At 40.2% G+C, this 18,170-nt stretch overlaps 1 protein-coding gene across 5 annotated transcripts in view; it reads right to left on the bottom strand.

The window, feature by feature from the left end:
- TAF1 (TATA-box binding protein associated factor 1) overlaps positions 1–18,170 on the bottom strand; it is a 75,132-nt gene that overhangs the window by 23,702 nt on the left and 33,260 nt on the right. For all 5 annotated transcript variants that reach the window (XM_045994919.1, XM_045994921.1, XM_045994920.1 and 2 more), the window contains exons 29-32: positions 15,198–15,265; positions 13,768–13,890; positions 12,975–13,067; positions 12,574–12,658 (exon numbers count right to left, since the gene is read on the bottom strand). In XM_045994919.1, coding sequence (XP_045850875.1) covers positions 12,574–12,658; positions 12,975–13,067; positions 13,768–13,890; positions 15,198–15,265 — 369 coding nt within the window. The remainder of the gene's footprint in view (positions 1–12,573; positions 12,659–12,974; positions 13,068–13,767; positions 13,891–15,197; positions 15,266–18,170) is intronic.

The following is an 18,170-nucleotide window of genomic DNA, read 5'->3' as shown; positions in this document are numbered from 1 at the left end:
TAGAAGAACAGGCAAAAAGGACATTCAGCAAAGGAGACTGAGAAGGCATGATCTACCAGGTAGGAGGAATATAAGCGCTAAAAGTTACAAAGCCAATCATAACATAGTTTCAAGGAAGGAATGGTCAGTGATGTCAAATACTGGGGTGAGGCCAAGATAACGACTGAAAAGAGCAAACCGTATCTGGCAATTATGTGATCCTATTCACTTGGTGTACTGGACAAGGAAGAAGCCAAATTAAGGCTGAATGAGGCATGAATGGCAAGTTAAGAACAGGAGAGATGTTACTCATTTAAAAAAAAAAAAGAAATTCGGATCATGCTACAACACGGATGAACCTTGAAAACATTATGCTAGATGAAATAAGCCTGACACAAAAGGACAAATATTCCATATACTCTGATTCCACTTAAATGAGGTGCCTAGAAGGGGCAAATTTACAGAGAGTAGAACAGAAGTTGCCGAGGGCTGGTGGGAATGGGAGAATGGGTTTATCGTTTAATGGATGTAGAGTTTCTGTTATGGGATGATGAGGAAGTTCTGGAAATGGATGGCGGTTACAGTTGCACAACATTTTGAATGTACTTAATGCCACTGAATTATACTCTTAAAAACAGTTAAAAAGGAAAATGCTTATGCTGTGTACATTTTATCAGAATTAAAAAAAAAAAGTCTGGCTGTGAAGAAGAGAAAGAGCAAGAACAGCAGCAGGAAGTTGAAGCCGGATTAAGAGAGATTTTATTCTCTTCAAAGATGTGAGAGACTGGGGCGCCTGGGTGGCTCAGTGGGTTAAGCCGCTGCCTCCGGCTCAGGTCATGATCTCAGGGTCCTGGGATCGAGTCCCGCATCGGGGTCTCTGCTCAACAGTGAGCCTGCTTCCTCTCTCTCTCTCTGCCTGCCTCTCTGTCTACTTGTGATCTCTCTGTCAAATAAATAAATAAATAAAATCTTTAAAAAAAAAGATGTGAGAGACTGAAACTTCACATGAAACTTCACACGTGTATCTTGGCCCCAGTCTAAGGAAGGTCACTAACAGATTTTTTTAAAAATATTTTATTTATTTGACAGAGAGAAATCACAACTAGGCAGAGAGGCAGGCAGAGAGAGAGGAGGAAGCAGGCTCCCTGCAGAGAAGAAAGCCCCATGTGGGGCTCGATCCCAGGACCCTGGGATCATGACCTGAGCCGAAGGCAGAGGCTTTAACCCACTGAGCCACCCAGGCACCCCTCACTAACAGATTTTTAAAAAAGAACCTTATTGTATCATACTGGCCAAACTTACAGAATAGTCACAGAAGACTGACTTAGAAATGAATATATGGAAATAGTTTAAGCATTGTATTTACCTACAAATAATACTGAATCACCTACTCATATGCAAACGGATTGGAAACCTGAGATTTAATAGCCAGTTAGGGAAGAAACGAGCACATGTATAATAGCAGCAAAACTTTAAAACTGTCTAGGAATAAACTTAGTAACAAAAAGACAGATGCTCAAAAGCAACAAAAACTATAAAATCTATGTACAGGAATAGACTAAAGATACCTAGAAATTATCCAAAGAAGACTAGTAGCCTTTATTGAGTAAAAGAAAATGTGAATAAATGAAAAAGCTCCTAGAGGAAGAAATGTAATATTATAAAGATATATCCTCTCTCTAAATTAATCCATACATTAAGTAAGATTTCAATACTATTTATTTGGTAACAAGTTAGAATCTAACAAAAATTATCTCAGAGTTTATTTAATAATTGAGCAAAGAAAGCCAAGGAATTTAAAATTATAAAGTCTGAGTGATAAGCACAGTGACACTATCAGGTGATAATAGTGCAGATTAGACAAATAGATAAATAAAAGAGAACAGAAAACCCCCAAATAGATTCAGGAATATATAAGACTTGAGTACATGATAAAGGTATCATTTCATTTAGTAAGAAAGGACAAGACTATTCCATAAATAGAACTTGGGACACTTTGGCTAGTCATTTGGAAGAGAAAATAAGTTAGATTTATCTTATACCACAGGATCTAGTTTTAAAAATTGATAAACAGGGGTGCCTGGGTGGCTCAGTGGGTTAAAGCCTCTGCCTTCGGCTCGGGTCATGATCCCAGGGTCCTGGGATTGAGCCCCGCATCGGGCTCTCTGCTCGGCAGGGAGCCTGCTTCCCTTCCTTCCTCTCTGTCTGCCTCTGTGCCTACTTGTGATCTCTGTCTGTCAAATAAATAGAATTAAAAAAAAAACTGATAAACATTCAAATATTTAAAATATGATAGGCATTAGAAGAGAACACAGTTGGCTATCTTAGGGGTGGGAGAGCTCTCTTAAACACTATACCAAAGACAGAAATCATAAAGGAAAAGACTGATAAATATCTACAGAAAAATGAAGTTTCTTATTTTCTCTGGGTACATACCCAGTAGTGGAATTACTGGATCATATGGTATTTCTATTTTTATTTGTTGAGGGATCTCCATAATGTCTCTACAATGTCTACACCAATTTGCATACCCACCAGGAGACACAAAGGTTCCTTTTCCTCCACATCCTCACCAACACTTGTTTCTAATGCTCTTTAGCTATTCTAAAACTGTAGGGCAATATTTCATTGTGGTTCTGATTTGCATTTCCCCGATGATAGTAATGTCTTTTCATGTGTCTATTGACCCAAAAAAAGGGGAAAACATGAATTTGAAGATTTTATTTATTTATTTATTTGACAGAGAGATCACAAGTAGGCAGAGAGGCAGGCAGAGAGAGAGGAAGGAAGCAGGCTCCCTGCTGAGCAGAGAGCCGGATATGGGGCTCGATCCCAGGACCCTGGGATCACGACCCGAGCCGAAGGCAGAGGCTTTAACCCACTGAGCCATCCAGGGGCCCAGAAAACAGGAATTTGAAAAGATATATGCAGCCCTATGCTTATTGCAGCATTATTTAGAACAGTCAAGATATGGAAGCAGCCCAAATGTCCATCTACAGATGAATGCATAAAAAAGACACGTGTGTCACATACACACACACACACTCTCTCTCTCACAGAATACCACTCAGCCACAAAAAAGAATGAAATCTTGCCATTTGCCCTGACATGGATGGAGCTAGAGTATAATGCCACGCAAAACAAGCCAGTCAGAGAAAAGACAAACACCGTTATGATTTCACTCACATGTAGAATTTAAGAAACAAAACAAAAGAACAAAAAAGAGATGGACGAAAAGACTGACTCTTAAATACAGAGAGTAAACTGGTGGTTGCCAGAGGAGAGGTGGGTTTGGTGTTGGGTGAAATAGGTGATGAGGATTAAAGAATACACTTATCTTGATGAGAGCACTGAGAAATGTACAGAACTGTTTGAATCCTATTGTACATCTGAAACCAATTCAACACTGTATGTTAACTCTACTCCACTTAACAACTTAAGATCTGCAGACAGGCTCCCTTGAGTCTTTGGCTGAACACTAAACTGCACATGTTTAGAATGAGATTCCACAAGGGGTCCTAGAAGCAGAACAACTATCAGAGCTCACACAGGGTTGGGAGTTACTCAAATGAAAGTGGGGAAAAAAAAAACCCTCTCAGGAGTTTTTTGGGGGTTTTTGTTTTTTCCACTTTTCGTAAAGTTATTCTCTATCTTTATCTAGATTGTAGGGTCCCACTGAGCACTCTGTAAGTTCAGGCTCTCAGGTTTAATGACACAATGATCTACCTATCCTAGGCCTACCTTGAAGATGGCTTATCAGAGCTGATTTTTGGTTTAAAGAGCACTAGAGGTTGCTGCGGGGGGGTGGGGGGTAGGGAGAGGGTGGCTGGGTCATGGACATTGGGGAGGGTATGTGCTATGGTGAATGCTGTGAAGTATGTAAGCCTGACGATTCACAGACCTGTAATAAAAATAATAAAACAAATTTCTCTAAGGAAAATAAACAAACAAGAGCACTGGAGGAGGAACTTGCTAGGAAATTCTTTGGGAAAAGAAATATTATGAATAGCTTGGTATCACCTTCTGGTACAGACGATGCAGTTCACTTCAAATTTAACCAAACATTACCAACAACTTATGCCTTAACGGTTCTGTGAAGACTGACAAAATGTTAGCATTGTGTTTTTCAGAAGGGATTTCTTGATCTATGTGCCTCCCTCCTTTCATAGACTTGAAATGTTTTGTGCCTTCTGAGACTACTGCAAATAGCTCCAATCCCGTTTCAGGTTTCCCTGATTATTAATGCTCTTTTCAAATGCTCCTTGAGAATAAAGAGAGACTCTGAGATGGATTCAGTACCTATGTGGGAGCTGGAAGGCACAAGTGCTTGAGCTCTATTCAGAGTGTGCAGCTCAATACCACCACTTGAGTACAAGGCCGTTCTCTTCTATGTCCTACCCCCTTCCGGGTGCACTTGTATGTGGAGTGGTACTCATCTTCCACTCACTGCCTGAAGAGTCCAGTCTCAGTGCTACATACTGTATAAACACACACACACACACACACACACACATACACATGATAATGCAGGATAAGTTGATGGAGTTATAGAAAATGCTACAGGGGTGCCTGGGTGGCTCAGTGGGTTAAAGCCTCTGCCTTCGGCTCAGGTCATGATCCCAGGGTCCTGGGATGGAGCCCCGCATTGGGCTCTCTGCTCAGCAGGGAGCCTGCTTTCCCCCCTCCCTCTGCCTGCCTCTCTGCCTACTAGTGATCTCTGTCCGTCAAATAAATAAAATCTTTTTTAAAAAAAGGAAAATGCTACAGAAATATGTTTATATGTAATGTGATATTATGTGTGAAGGATCAGAATGCCAAGAGTCAATGCTAATTAGATATACCGTTCTATTAACTTTGGTAGGGCATAGACCCTATGTGGACCTTATTACTATTAATTAAAAACAGAAGCATGTTCAAATCAACAAAATCAACAAAATTTTAAACAAAAGTAGTTTTTTGTGTATGTAGGAAACATCTCATATGTGACTTTCAACTCCATGATTGATGTCCTTTTAGTGCAAAAGATGTCACATTTTGTGTCACAGCACACTACAAATCCTTAACAGCCCTAGTCAGAAGTTTCTTACACTCTCATCAACTTGTTTTGAGGGGAAAAAGAGTCAGCCTTCTAGGCTGTCCTCTGCTGCTATCAAGTTATTTACTCTCCCTTGGAAAAAAAAAAATCCCCCCCTATTTTGAGACTTGTTCTCAGAGGTTGGAAACCAGCTGCCCTGGGAGGTAGACTTGGCCTGCAGATAGAGGTTTATGACTGGCTCACAGAATTTTTTTTGAAAAATTAAGACTACCTAGCAACACTACGCTCATTTCCTTAGGACAATGATCAAATGAAGCATAGGACTCTTCAGATGGAATCTGTACTCTTCTCATTTACTACAATCCACACCTGGCCCACCTCATTTACATTACTTGCCTCGCCTCCCACAAGCCGCCTCTACTCACCATCATGAATCTACTCACATTCACCAAGGACCTACACACCTGGCAGAGCCTCCATCTTGGCTCCAAATCCCTCCCCATCATGGTGGGTTACTCTACTGTTCACGTGCACTACCGATCGAAAATCCTTTCTAATTTCATGCCCATGGTTTGCAGTTCCACTCTAGCAAACATATCCAAGGCTGTATCCAGAATGTTGTCTTTAACTGAAAACACATTCACTTCTGAAAGTTTCAATTCCAGTATCCTACTTTAAAAAAAAAAGATTTTATTAATTTATTTGACAGAGATCACAAGTAGAGAGGCAGGCGGAGAGAGGAGGAAGCAGGCCCCCTGCTGAGAAGAGAACCCCATTTGGGGGGGGGGCTCGATCCCAGGACCCTGAGATCATGACCTAAGCCAAAGGCAGAGGCTTAACCCACTGGGCCACCCAGGCACCCCCGGTATCCTACTTTTTAATCACAACCTTGTATCTGTTCAGTTTTTTCATTCCCTCTGACCTCAAGGAAATATAAAAGCCTGTAAGCCCATTAATTTCTATTTCCCAATCTATTAAGCCTCTCTTGGCTTTAGTTTTGGCCGTCATCAGCCCCCGTGCTTTAAAAAGGAAGGTAACGTATATGCAGTGTGGTACATCTCCCTCCATTAGCAACTGTATTTGAAGATGGAAGTTGGGGGATGATATAAAATAATTTGGGAGCACCTGGGTGGCTCAGTCAATTAAGCATCTGATTCTTGATTTTGGCTCAAGTCACAATCTCAGGGTCCTGGGATTGAGCCCCATGTCAGGCTCCCTGCTTGGTGGGGAGTCTGCTGTGCCTTGCCTTCTGCCTCTCCCCTAGCTCATGCTTTCTCTCAAATAAATAAATTATTTTTTAAAAATGAAAATAAAATAGTTTGTAAGAAATGTCAAGTATGTAAAAGTACAGATAAGTCAAATGCAAACTCAGATTAACTTTTAAAGATAAAACGTGAATTTCCAGGGCACCTGGGTGGCTTAGTTGGTTAAGCATCTGCTTTCAGCTCAAGTCATGATCCCAGAGTCCTGGGATTGAGTCCCGCATCAGGCTCCTTGCTCGGCAGGGAGTCTGCTTCTCCTCCCTACCTACCACTTCCCCTGTTTATGTGCTCCCTCTCTCTCCCCAACAAATAAACAAATAAAATCTTAAAAAACAAAACAAAACAAAAAAAACAACCCCACGACTCTTGATCTCTGGCTCGTAAGTTGAGCCCACATTGGGTATAGAGATTACTAGAAAGAAAGAAAGAAACAAACAACAACAACAACAAAACACCCCACCACAAATTGCAAAGAAAATTCAAGCCTTTGTAGAGCCGCTTTGGGATATCCCCCAAACCAGAGACTAAATAATCACAATCCTCTGCTATAAAAGGGTGGCTCAGTGGGTTAAAGCCTCTACCTTCAGCTCAGGTCATGATCCCAGGGTCCTGGGATGGAGCCCCACATCGGGCTCTCTCTCAGTTGAAGCTCCAACTTCAACCTTTCCCCCACCTTGCTGACACCTTCAATTCCCAATCTTTCCAACACATCCAGAAAACAAGATCCCAATCCTGAGTCAATTCTATCATCTACCTTCTTAGTTCCCTGACAAATAACACAACTGTGCCAATTGATGCTGCTATAACAAAGAACAGTCTCCAACATGAGCTGGACCCTCAAAGGCTTCTCAACAGTTCTGAAATGTCTCTAGTCAGCTACTTTTCATATTTCCTACAACAGATAATGCAAACCCTTATCAACATTTCTCTTCCAATTCCTTCTTTTCTCCAAAACCACTCCTCTATTTCCTGTATTAGTCAATGGCACCACCAGTTACCCAAGTCAGAATTTTGGATGTCATTTGATTTATACATCCTTTCAAAAGTGGATTTTTTTCTTTTAATTATGAAAGTACAGTACACTCAACTAAAAAAATTCAAACACCTAAGCACAAACAAGTACAACGTGAAAATTATCCTCCATCTCTCCCTTTAGTAACTCTATTCTATGGCAAGAAACAGTGACTGATTCCTTTAGTTGGGTATGTGCTCTCCAATTCATCAGTCCCTATCGTGTCCATTTTACTCATACCTATCTGGCCTTTATACGATCTGAATCTGCAACCCTTTCTGTACATACTTTCGAGTAATCTAGTTTTCAACAGTATATCCTGAATACATTTTCATATCAGCATATACGAATACACCTTGTTAGCTTATCTACCATTTTTTTAAAAAAGATTTTATCTATTTATTTGACAGACAGAGATCACAAGTAGGCAGAGAGGCAGGCAGAGAGAGATGAGGAAGCAGGCTCCCCGCAGAGCAGAGAGCCCGACGTGGGGCTCGATCCCAGGACCCTGGGACCACGACCCGAGCCAAAGGCAGAGGCCTTAACCCACTGAGCCACCCAGGTGCCCCACTAATCTACCATTTTGATAGCTAAGCAGTACTCCATCATATACAGGTTCCATAATTTATCTGACTAATTTCCTACTGCTGGATAGTCCATGTACTCCCATGTTTTTGCAATTTATAGTTGGCTCTTGAACACATGGGTTAGGGGCACCAACACCCCGTGCATCGAAAATCCACTTATAACTTCTGATTCCCCAAAGATTTAGCTACTGATAAAGATCCTACTACTGACCAGAAGCCATACTGAAAACATTAATAATCAATTAACATGTATTTTATTATTTTTTTAAAAAGATTTATTTATTTATTTACTTATTTGACAGAGAGAGACCACAAGTAGAGAGATAGAGAGGGAAGCAGGCTCGCCGCCGAGCGGAGAGCCCGATGCGGGACTCAATCCCAGGACCCTGAGATCATGACCTGAGCCGAAGGCAGCGGCTTAACCCAATGAGCCACCCAGGCGCCCCCCCAACATGTATTTTATATATGTATTATATACTGTATATACTGTATTTATATATGTATTATATACAATAAAACCAGAGAAAACGCGATTAAGAAAGTCATAAGTAAAAGAAAATACATTTACAGTCCTCTACTGTAAAAAAAAAATCCATGTATAAATGGACCTGCACAATTCAAACCCATGCTGTTCAAGGGTCAACTGTATGATGTTGCCATTATAAACATACATGCCCTTAGACAACCTGTGTGTGGAGTATTCCCCAGAGGTGAAACTGATCAAAAGTAATAAACATTTATAGTCCTTTAAAAAGTGTATGCCTGGGGCACCTGGGTGGCTCAGTCAGCTTGCTTCTCCCTCTGCCTGTCAGTCGTCCTGCTTGTGCTTGCTCACTCACTCACTTTCTCTAACAAATAAATAAAAACCTTTAAAAACAAATAAATAAATAATTAAAAGTTTATACCCATTTATGTTTGTATCTAAGAGCGTGAGTGCTTTCCATCATCTTGAATTCTCCCCACCCTTGACCCAACACCCCCGAGTTCCGACCATTTATGAAAGTATCAGTTCCACCTCCACAAGAGATACTTTCCCCATATTTCCTTTTTTTTTTTTTTTTACTACTTAACCTTGGCTCAAGCTCTCAGTATTTTTTTAAAAATCTTATTTATTCATTTGAGGGAGAGAGAGAGATACAGCATGAGTGGAGAGGAGGGGCAGAGGGAGAGGGAGATGCAGACTCCCCACTGAACAGGAAGCCCAATGCAGCACTAGATCCCAGGACCCCAATATGGGGCTCGACCCAGGAACCTGAGATCATGACCTGAGCCAAAGGCAGATGCTTAGCCAACTGCACCACCCAGGTGTCCCAAGCCCTCAATCTTTTCAACCTGGACTATTGTCAACAGTTTCTCTATTGGTCTCTTTATCTAATTCTCCTACCTATCCTTTAGATAGCTTCCAGAATGACCTTACTAAAATACCTGATATGATCCTCTTTCCTTTTAAAGGCTTAGTGTGACATAGTAAGGCCTTTTGTGATTTACCCCACCTACCTTGAAAAACTCATCTCATACCACCAAGTAGCTCCCACTCTTCACCCTAGTCAAATCAACTCTTTGCACTTCCCTATCCAAGGCACCCTCATCTTCTTTTCTGTTTGTGCCCTCTGCCTGGACCTTCTTCCCTACTCTTCTCTACTTTACTTTTTGGCTAGGCATAGGAGGTACTGAATATAGAATTAGCTAATATAATCATCATCCTTCAAAATTCAAAAAACCTGGGGCGCCTGGGTGGCTCAGTGGGTTAAAGCCTCTGCCTTCGGCTCAGGTCATGATCTCAGGTTCCTGGGTCGAGCCCCGCATTGGGCGCTCTGCTTAGCAAGGAGCCTGCTTCCCTTCCTCTCTGCCTACTTGTGATCTCTGTATGTCAAATAAATAAATCTTTTTAAAAAAATTTCAAAACTTCCTGCCTTTCATACTAGTAGTAAACTTGGAAAACATGCAAAAGATGAAAACAAAGAAAATCCTAACCCTACATCTCAGAAACAAACACTATTTTATTATCACACTGATGTATTTCTTTCTAGTTTTTTCTATGCATATGCAGGTTTTTAAAAAAAGTGTAATGGAGATGAAGTAAGTTTTGTGTTCTGCTTTTCTCACTGAACATTGTGAATACTTTTGTCATTAAATTTTTTTTAAAAAGAGCACTCAATCTTTATATAATAATCCATCATACATATGGCACAATAACTGATCATTCCCCCTACATTAACCATTCAGGTTATTTCTCATTAATATAAATAACATTATCATGAATACCTGTCCACATCTCTGATTAAGGCAGATTAGTCTACCATGTTGTATATACCATGCATGTATATTAAACACTTATGTGCCTTATTTTACTTAGTACTCCCAACAGCACTGAGGAGGGTACTGTTATTTTTCTCATTTTACAGACAGGAAATCAAAGGCTAAGTTACTTGCCCAAAGTCACCCTGCTATTAAGTGGTGGAGCCAATATTCAAATTCAAGCCTACTTCATTATAAAGTCTGTTCACTTAACTATTTTTAAGTCTCTCAATGCTGCCAAAGAGCTTTCCAGAAACGTCTTACAAGTTTATACTGCCAACAGCAATATGTGACAGCACGTGCCTCACAAGCATTCAATACTTCCATTAAAAAAATTGAGTTCATCTAATAGGTGGGGAAAAAGATACCTATTTATTTTAATTTGCATTTCTTTCATTACTGGGTACAACTGAATATTTACTCATGTTCATTAGCTATTTAATTTCGGTCTTCTGTGATTTGCCTGTCTGCCCTTTGCTCATTTTCCCCTTAGCATCTTCTGGGTTTTTCTCATTGCCTGATATTAGCTCCTTTTACTCTGCCTTCTATCTTTCGCCTGCCATCACCAAGGCCAGGCAGGCTTTCTGTAACACTCTGGCTTTATCACTTGTTACAATCATTTTCATACATCTGTGAGCCTCCCAACACTTCTTTTACCAGAATTCTGGCTACAGCTTTAGGTGTTTTTCAGGAGACAATAATGGAGATATAACTGACCTGACAGAGGGCACTTCCACTCTCTAATTTCAGATGAGCAGTTAAGTAGAGCACAAGGGTTAAACCACCTTGGATGAAGAAAAATGGAAGGCTCATCTCTTACCACCTTTCCTTAATGATATATATAAGTTCTAGCCAAGTATCGTTCTCTGAAGTACCCTGTTCTTTCATTCCTCCATGGCATTAAACATTCTCTTCTCGATCCCCACTTCCTCATCTGCTTTTCTGGCTGTTCCTTCCTTCACCACCTCCCTCCAAATTCTCTGTCTCTTCTATCTAGCAAACGTACAGCCACACTCATGTGGATTTTTTAGTTGAGACCTCGGTATGCTAGGCAATTCTCTCAAATGCCCTTAGCTCCCACTTCTTTTTTTCTTTTATTTACATATAATGTATTATTTGCTAGGGGTACAGGTCTGGGATTCATCAGTCCTACACAATTCACAGCACTCACCATAGCACATTAGCTCCCTCTTCTGTTTTGCTTAAGGAATTATATGAGATCACCATTTCACTGCTGAATTCCTCAGTTGTCTTTCCACTTAGGATAAAGTAAAATCTCTTAAACATGACACAGCACACACAAGGGTCTCTAGGATTTGACTCCTAGAGACTTCTACATATAACGAGTCACTCACCAACATGGACACATAACTGCAACCCCAATAACTTGTTTCTTAAGCCTATAATGTAATTTCAGGCCTCTGTATCTTTACATACTGCTCGCTATTCTGTGCCTAGAATGTTTTCTCCTCCACGTTCTTTGCCTAGCAACCCCTCCGACCGATCCTTTAGAATTCAGCTTAAGATAACTCTCTTACAGAAAGTTTCCTCTAATTTCAATTTGATTTGATTTAAAAAGCCTGTCTGTGTCCCCTCTGGCACTCTGCATGTACATCTAGTGTAATACTTCTGTAAATTTTCTTTTCTGTTTCCCCAAACTACAACCAATCTGGGGGCAGGAATCATATCTACGTTGATTTTATATTTGTAGCACTTATCAGAGCCAGCAGGTATTAGGTGCTCAATGTTTACTCAACAAGTGAGTCATCCAAAACCAATCTTTATTAGCTTATTTATGACGCCTTCCCTAACCCTTAGGTGAAGGTGCTCCTTTATCTCCTCTAGTGCACTTTGTACATCCTTCTAATACAGCCCTTGCTTGTCAAGCTGTATTTAACAGCCTCCCTCCATCAGCTGGACTGTGAATTTTGTGGGTGGAGTGACTGTCTTTCCCACCAGTAGATTAAGTAGTCAGCATAGAAGTTAAGTAACTAGCTTGGCATATATTATCGCTTTGTGCATGGACCAAAACTCCATGCTCTGAGGAAGCTCACTATGGTCTATAGTCACACATTCCCTTAACCTCTGTCTCAGGGCCTAGAGGACAGGTGAATTTTCACATCTCATGGGAAGCGGTGTTGGCTCAAAGCCCAAAGCAATATCCATTTGATATTTCTCTTCTCATTTTTCTGTGCTTTCTAAAGTATAAGAAAATAAATGTACATTGCTTTTTTATCATTAAAAGTTATTAGCAAAATTTACAAAACACACTAAAATATGTGCCCACTTAAAAAAAAAAGCAGAGTACTGTTCAAGGATACTTCATGCAATCAAATTTTAATGATGCTAACATTGGATGAATAGAATGATGGGAAGTAAAAGAAAAGCAGAAATACCCACCATTATACTTAACACTGTTGGCCAGAATAAGGTTGACATCATCTAGAAAGCTCTCCCGACTCTGGTACTTGTGCTTGGAGATATTCTGTGATTAAAAGAACCAGGGGACTCAGATATATGTACAAATCTACTGGCTTCCAAAAAGACATTTTAAATTTTTTTTCTTTTTTTAGATTTTTTTTTATTTATTTATTTGACAGAGAGAGATCACAAGTAGACAGAGAGGCAGGCAGAGAGAGAGAGAGAGAGAGAGAGGGAAGCAGGCTCCCCGCTGAGCAGAGAGCCCGATGCGGGACTCGATCCCAGGACCCTGAGATCATGACCTGAGCCGAAGGCAGCGGCTTAACCCACTGAGCCACCCAGGCGCCCCACAAAAAGACATTTTAGATCAAATCACTCACCTTACGTATAGTCTCTAAATCCATTGGACTGACGATCACTTTGTAATAATCTGGAACAAACTTCTTATTAACTGGGTGATGAAATGGCCAAGACTATAAAACAGAAAGCATGAGAAATTAAATGGAAACCAATCTTTACACTGGAGAGTGTCAACCTTCGTTGAGTCACAAATATAAGCTAGGAAACCCTTTTCCCAGAGACACATAATCACACAAAATTTAGTCTATAACTTAAGGGGTTCATGGATTCCTTTAAGGAAGAACCCCTTCTCTATACTCACAATTAAAACTTCTTATACCCCAGTCTCATCCAGAAATTTTATAGCATTAACACATATATAACATATGCCTACAACACAAAAGGAAATTCAGTCCAGCATTCCTAAGAGAGAATCATTATCAAAAACGGATACATACAGTCAACATGATAGCCCTGCCATAAAGTTGTAAAAGACAAAAATAGGTAAAAAAGACAACAAACATTGTATAATTAAATAAACTGCCATTTGTCAAGAAGCACCTCTCAATCCAAAGCCTCCCATTAGCTGTCATCCTAATTTCTTTCCAGGAATATTCAGGAGCTTTCAACAACAGGAACAAAGAAATCTCTCTATATCCACGGGTTCCTGGTCTCTGATTTTAATGATCAAGCAGACATATGGCAAAAAGGCCAGTTTTAAAAATTATATGCCAGTCTGAATTTACAAATACTGTCCTCCAGACTCCCCAACACACACACATCCTACTGTCCTTTCCCTTGCTATCTTCACAATATTTAGCAGAGACTACTTACATCTGGAACTGCCATCATTTTCTGGGTGACAATGTTGTCCAGGATGAAAGAAAATGCTACTTGGTCATCATCATCCAGCAAGGGGTTAATAGCTTTCTCTAAACGAGCCAATTTATCTTCTTTCTGATATGAAACAAAGCAAAGGAAAAAGAGGTTTCCCTGAGGTGTAATCACTGCAGAAACTTATGGATAATTTATGGTTCAGTTGTCTATTGCCCTTGCCCAGAAAAGCCTAACTTTGAATTCTCAACTTCAGCTGTAGGCAGAAAGTCCAAATGAGAAATGATATTCTAGTTAAAGGATCCAAAGTGATGTACCAACCACTCGTTTAGGTATTCTATCTTCTATTCTTGTAGATCACCAAAAATATACATCCCTGGAAACTGATAACTTAGGTCTCAGAATAAAAACATTTTCACCAAGTTAGGTTTTAATATAACACTGTTTTTGCTGTAAACTATTGCTAAAAACACTGAACATATTGTTCATTAGTGACTTTTACATAAGGGAATCTAACCCAATAAATTTGTTTCAGGGCGCCTGGGTGGCTCACCCAGTTGAGCGTCTGCCTTTGGCTCAGGTCATAATCTCAGGGTCCTGGGATCAAGCCCCATGTGAGGCTCCCTGCTTGGCACAGAGTCTGCTTGTCCCTCTCCCTCTGTTCCCCACACCCCACTGCAAATAAATGAATAAATAAAATCTTAAAAGAAAAAGAAAATGGAATATAGAAATTCTTTTAGGGGCGCCTTGGTGGCTCAGTTGGTTAAGCGTCCGACTCTTGGTATCAGTTCAGGTCATGATCTCAGGGTTGTGAGATCCAGCCCCATGTCAGGCTCTGTGCTGGGCATGGAGCCTGCTTAAGATTCTCTCTGTCCCTCTCCCCTCTGTTCCTCTCCCGATTCCCTCTCTAAAGTAAATCTTTTAAAAGTTAAAATTTTTAATTTTAATTTAATTAAAAATTTTAAAAATTAAAATTCCTCTCTGCCGAAACAGTCTCTTAGTTCTAGCTGACTTCTTGGGAATTCACTCTCCTTGGCCCTTTCTAAAGTTATGTAGGTTCTAGATTTCAGTCCTAGCCACACTACTTAATAACCATGATATCCAGGGCAAGCAATTTTATTCTACAGATGTTAGTTTTTCCATTTACAAAGAAGGAATTGGATTATGAGATTTCTAAGGTCCCTTCCAGCCTCTAACACACTAAAGATCTGCTACTCCTACATTTCTCTACTCTTCCTTCTGTTACATTCTCTCCTTCCTCAACCCTGCTACCAGCCCCCCTCAAATTCCATGCCTCTTTCTCATTTTATTCACAAGTAATCTCTACACCCAATATGGGGCTCAAACTCATGACCCGGGATTAAGAGTTGGATACTCTCCAACTGAGCCAGCCAGTCGCCCCTGCCTTTCTTTCATTTTAAGTATCTTACCTCTTTGAGTTTTTCATCACAGAGATCCAGCATGGATTGAGAGATCTGGGTCAGTGAGTGCTTTGGACCTAAATTTATAGCGCAACAATAAGAGATGAGACCATTAAAAATGGGAGATGAGAGCTGCCAATACCTCTCTAGACTTTTTTTTTTTCCATTTTATTTATTTTTTCAACCTCTCTAGACTTTTAACACATTTACTTAAACACCTAATAAGTGTCAGGCACCAGGCTGGCTGCTAGACCAGACAGATAACCAGTTTTAACTCCATTTTTCAGTGCTAAGACATGGCAGATATATAGTATGGATGAAAAAGCTAATTTTAACTCTCTTCCTTATTTATACATATCCAACAGTACTATTGATACTGCTATCTTTAATACCTTGAAAGTAATAATACTATGGACGGGGAATGGCTTTTTGTTTAAGGATGGCTTAAGAGATGAAGGCATGATTTATAATTTTTACACACTTAGCATATAAGATCTGTGATTGCAATTTTTGTTTACACAACTCATGGTTTGTGAGGTACTCCCAACATATGGCTAATCCAAAGCCTTTGTCATAAAAGATTCTCCATCCCATCTCAGACTATTTAGTTTCCTTGAAATCCATAACAGGGGGGCGCCTGGGTGGCTCAGTGGTTTAAGCCGCTGCCTTCGGCTCAGGTCATGATCTCAGGGTCCTGGGATCGAGTCCCACATCGGGCTCTCTGCTCAGCGGGGAGCCTGCTTCCCTCTCACTCTCTCTGACTACCTCTCTGCCTACTTGTGATCTCTCTCTGTCAAATAAATAAATAAAATCTTAAAAAAAAAAAAAAAGAAATCCATAACAGGAGCTTCAGAAAATCCTTGAACTCTTTCTTACAATCCTCACTTATGGCTGCCCTAATTTAAGCTCATTATTGGGATAGTTAAAACATTTTCATCTAGACAGTAATTCTATTTCCTTTCAGTATCCTCTGCTTGACCATCTTTCTCTATTCGTCCATGTAAGTGTTCCCCAGACCCCAAACCTCAACTCTATTTGCAACTAATTAATTTGGCATTCATTTGTTTATTCATTCAATGAATGATTAATGATGGTCTGTGATGTACTCAATGGTGAGAATAAGGAGAAAATACGACATAGTTCCTACCTTAGCTCTTGGGTCAATCAAAGAAAATGGCATGAAAATATATCACTGCCAAGACAGAATATGAGTGCTTGCAGTATTTATGGATGAAATGATATATCTGGAAATAGAGACTCAACAATAAGCAAGAATTGGCCATGAGGGTAATTGTTGAACCAGGTGAATAGGTGTGCTGAGGTTTACTGTATGTACCTCTGTACATACCTAATAATTTCCATAATGAAGTTTTTAAAAACTGAGTATAATGCAAATACAGGGATACACTGGTTGCTATGAAATATGGTAGGGTTGCACACGAAACATGTTGTAAGCTATTTTTACAATAATTAAATCTGTATACTGGGAAGCAAGGAAGTTTGAGTAGTGTCATTAATGAAGAGTAAAGGTCCATAGGTAGGCAATACAGTAGAAAGACATTCTAGAGGGAAGAAAAAGTACACAAAGATACAAAGTAAGCAAGTTAACATAAACAAGAGGCACCATAAGTAGTTTGGTATAACTGCAACACAGGTATGTGTGGAGGAGAAACAGGAAATAGAACTTGGAAAGGCAGGAGGGGCCACATTATAAAGGTCTCATAGGTGACAGAAAGCCACTAAGGATTTTATGCTCAAAATTTTTTTCAAATTTGTGTTTTAGAAAAAATTACCCTACCAACAGTGTGAAGAATTAAGGCAAGCAGCAAAGGGAAAATTCAGAAGCTGTTGCAAGGGGTCAAACAAGAAATGACAAGGGCTTCAACTAAGAGCAGCAACCGAGATTAAAAGGAAGGGGATGTGCTCCTGCAAGCTGTAGAGGGGACTTACTTTGCTTACATACTTACTTATTTATGGGATTTAGTGATCTATGAATGTGGGGAAGAGTGGGTGGAACTAACAATGACCATCATTTCTAGTTTGTACAATCAGATGGATGGTAATATCATCAGTCTAAATAAAGCAACCAGATCAACAGATGCCAGTAGGGCACTAAAACATGGACATGTCTGGCAGGCAACTGGAAACATGAGTATGGAGCTCCGAAGAGAGGTATGGACTGGAGATAATGGTATCAGCGGATACATGGTAGCTGAAGTCATGAGAATGAAAAGGGTCGGAAATAATTAGAGAAAGTACTCCTAGAAAAGAAAGAAGAGAGTATTGAGGAGCGTCAAGTGGTCAACAGTGCCAAATACACTGGAGTTCAAGAGACTTCTAAGCACATGCAAAGGTGTTCAACATCAAAGACAAAAACCGTATGACTCGGGCATTCAGGTGGCTCAGTGGGTTAAGTGTCTGCCTTCAGCTCAGGTCATGGTCTCAGGGTCCTGAGATAGAGCCCCACATCGGGTTCTCTGCTCGGCGAGGAGCCTGCTTCCCCCTCTCCCTCTGCCTGCCTCTCTGCCTACTTATGGTGTCTCTCTCTCTCTCTCTCTCCATCAAATAAATAAATAAATATTTTAAAACAAAAGCAAAAACAAAAACATATGATCTCACTTATGTGTAGAATCTTTAAAAAAATAAAATAAAAACAAGAGTGCCTGGGTGGCTCAGTGGGTTGAGCCTCTCTGCCTTCCGCTTGGGTCATGATCTCAGGGTCCTGGGATCGAGCCCCACATCAAGCTCTCTGCTCAACAGGGAGCCTGCTTCCTCCCCTCTCTCTGCCTTCCTCTATGCCTGATTGTGATTTCTCTCTGTCAAATAAATAAATAAAGTCTTAAAAAAAACAAAAACAAAAACAAAACAAACTCAGAAAAAGAGATTGGACTTGGGGTTACCTGAGGCAGAGGGAAACTGGAGTAAGGTGGACACAAGGTAGAAACTTGAAATTGTAAAAGAAGTGAGTACTTGGAAGACCAC

This window comes from Meles meles, chromosome X, assembly GCF_922984935.1.
Source record: "Meles meles chromosome X, mMelMel3.1 paternal haplotype, whole genome shotgun sequence".
NCBI classification, from domain to species: Eukaryota; Metazoa; Chordata; class Mammalia; order Carnivora; family Mustelidae; genus Meles; species Meles meles.
This window is presented reverse-complemented; position numbering and strand designations above follow the sequence as displayed.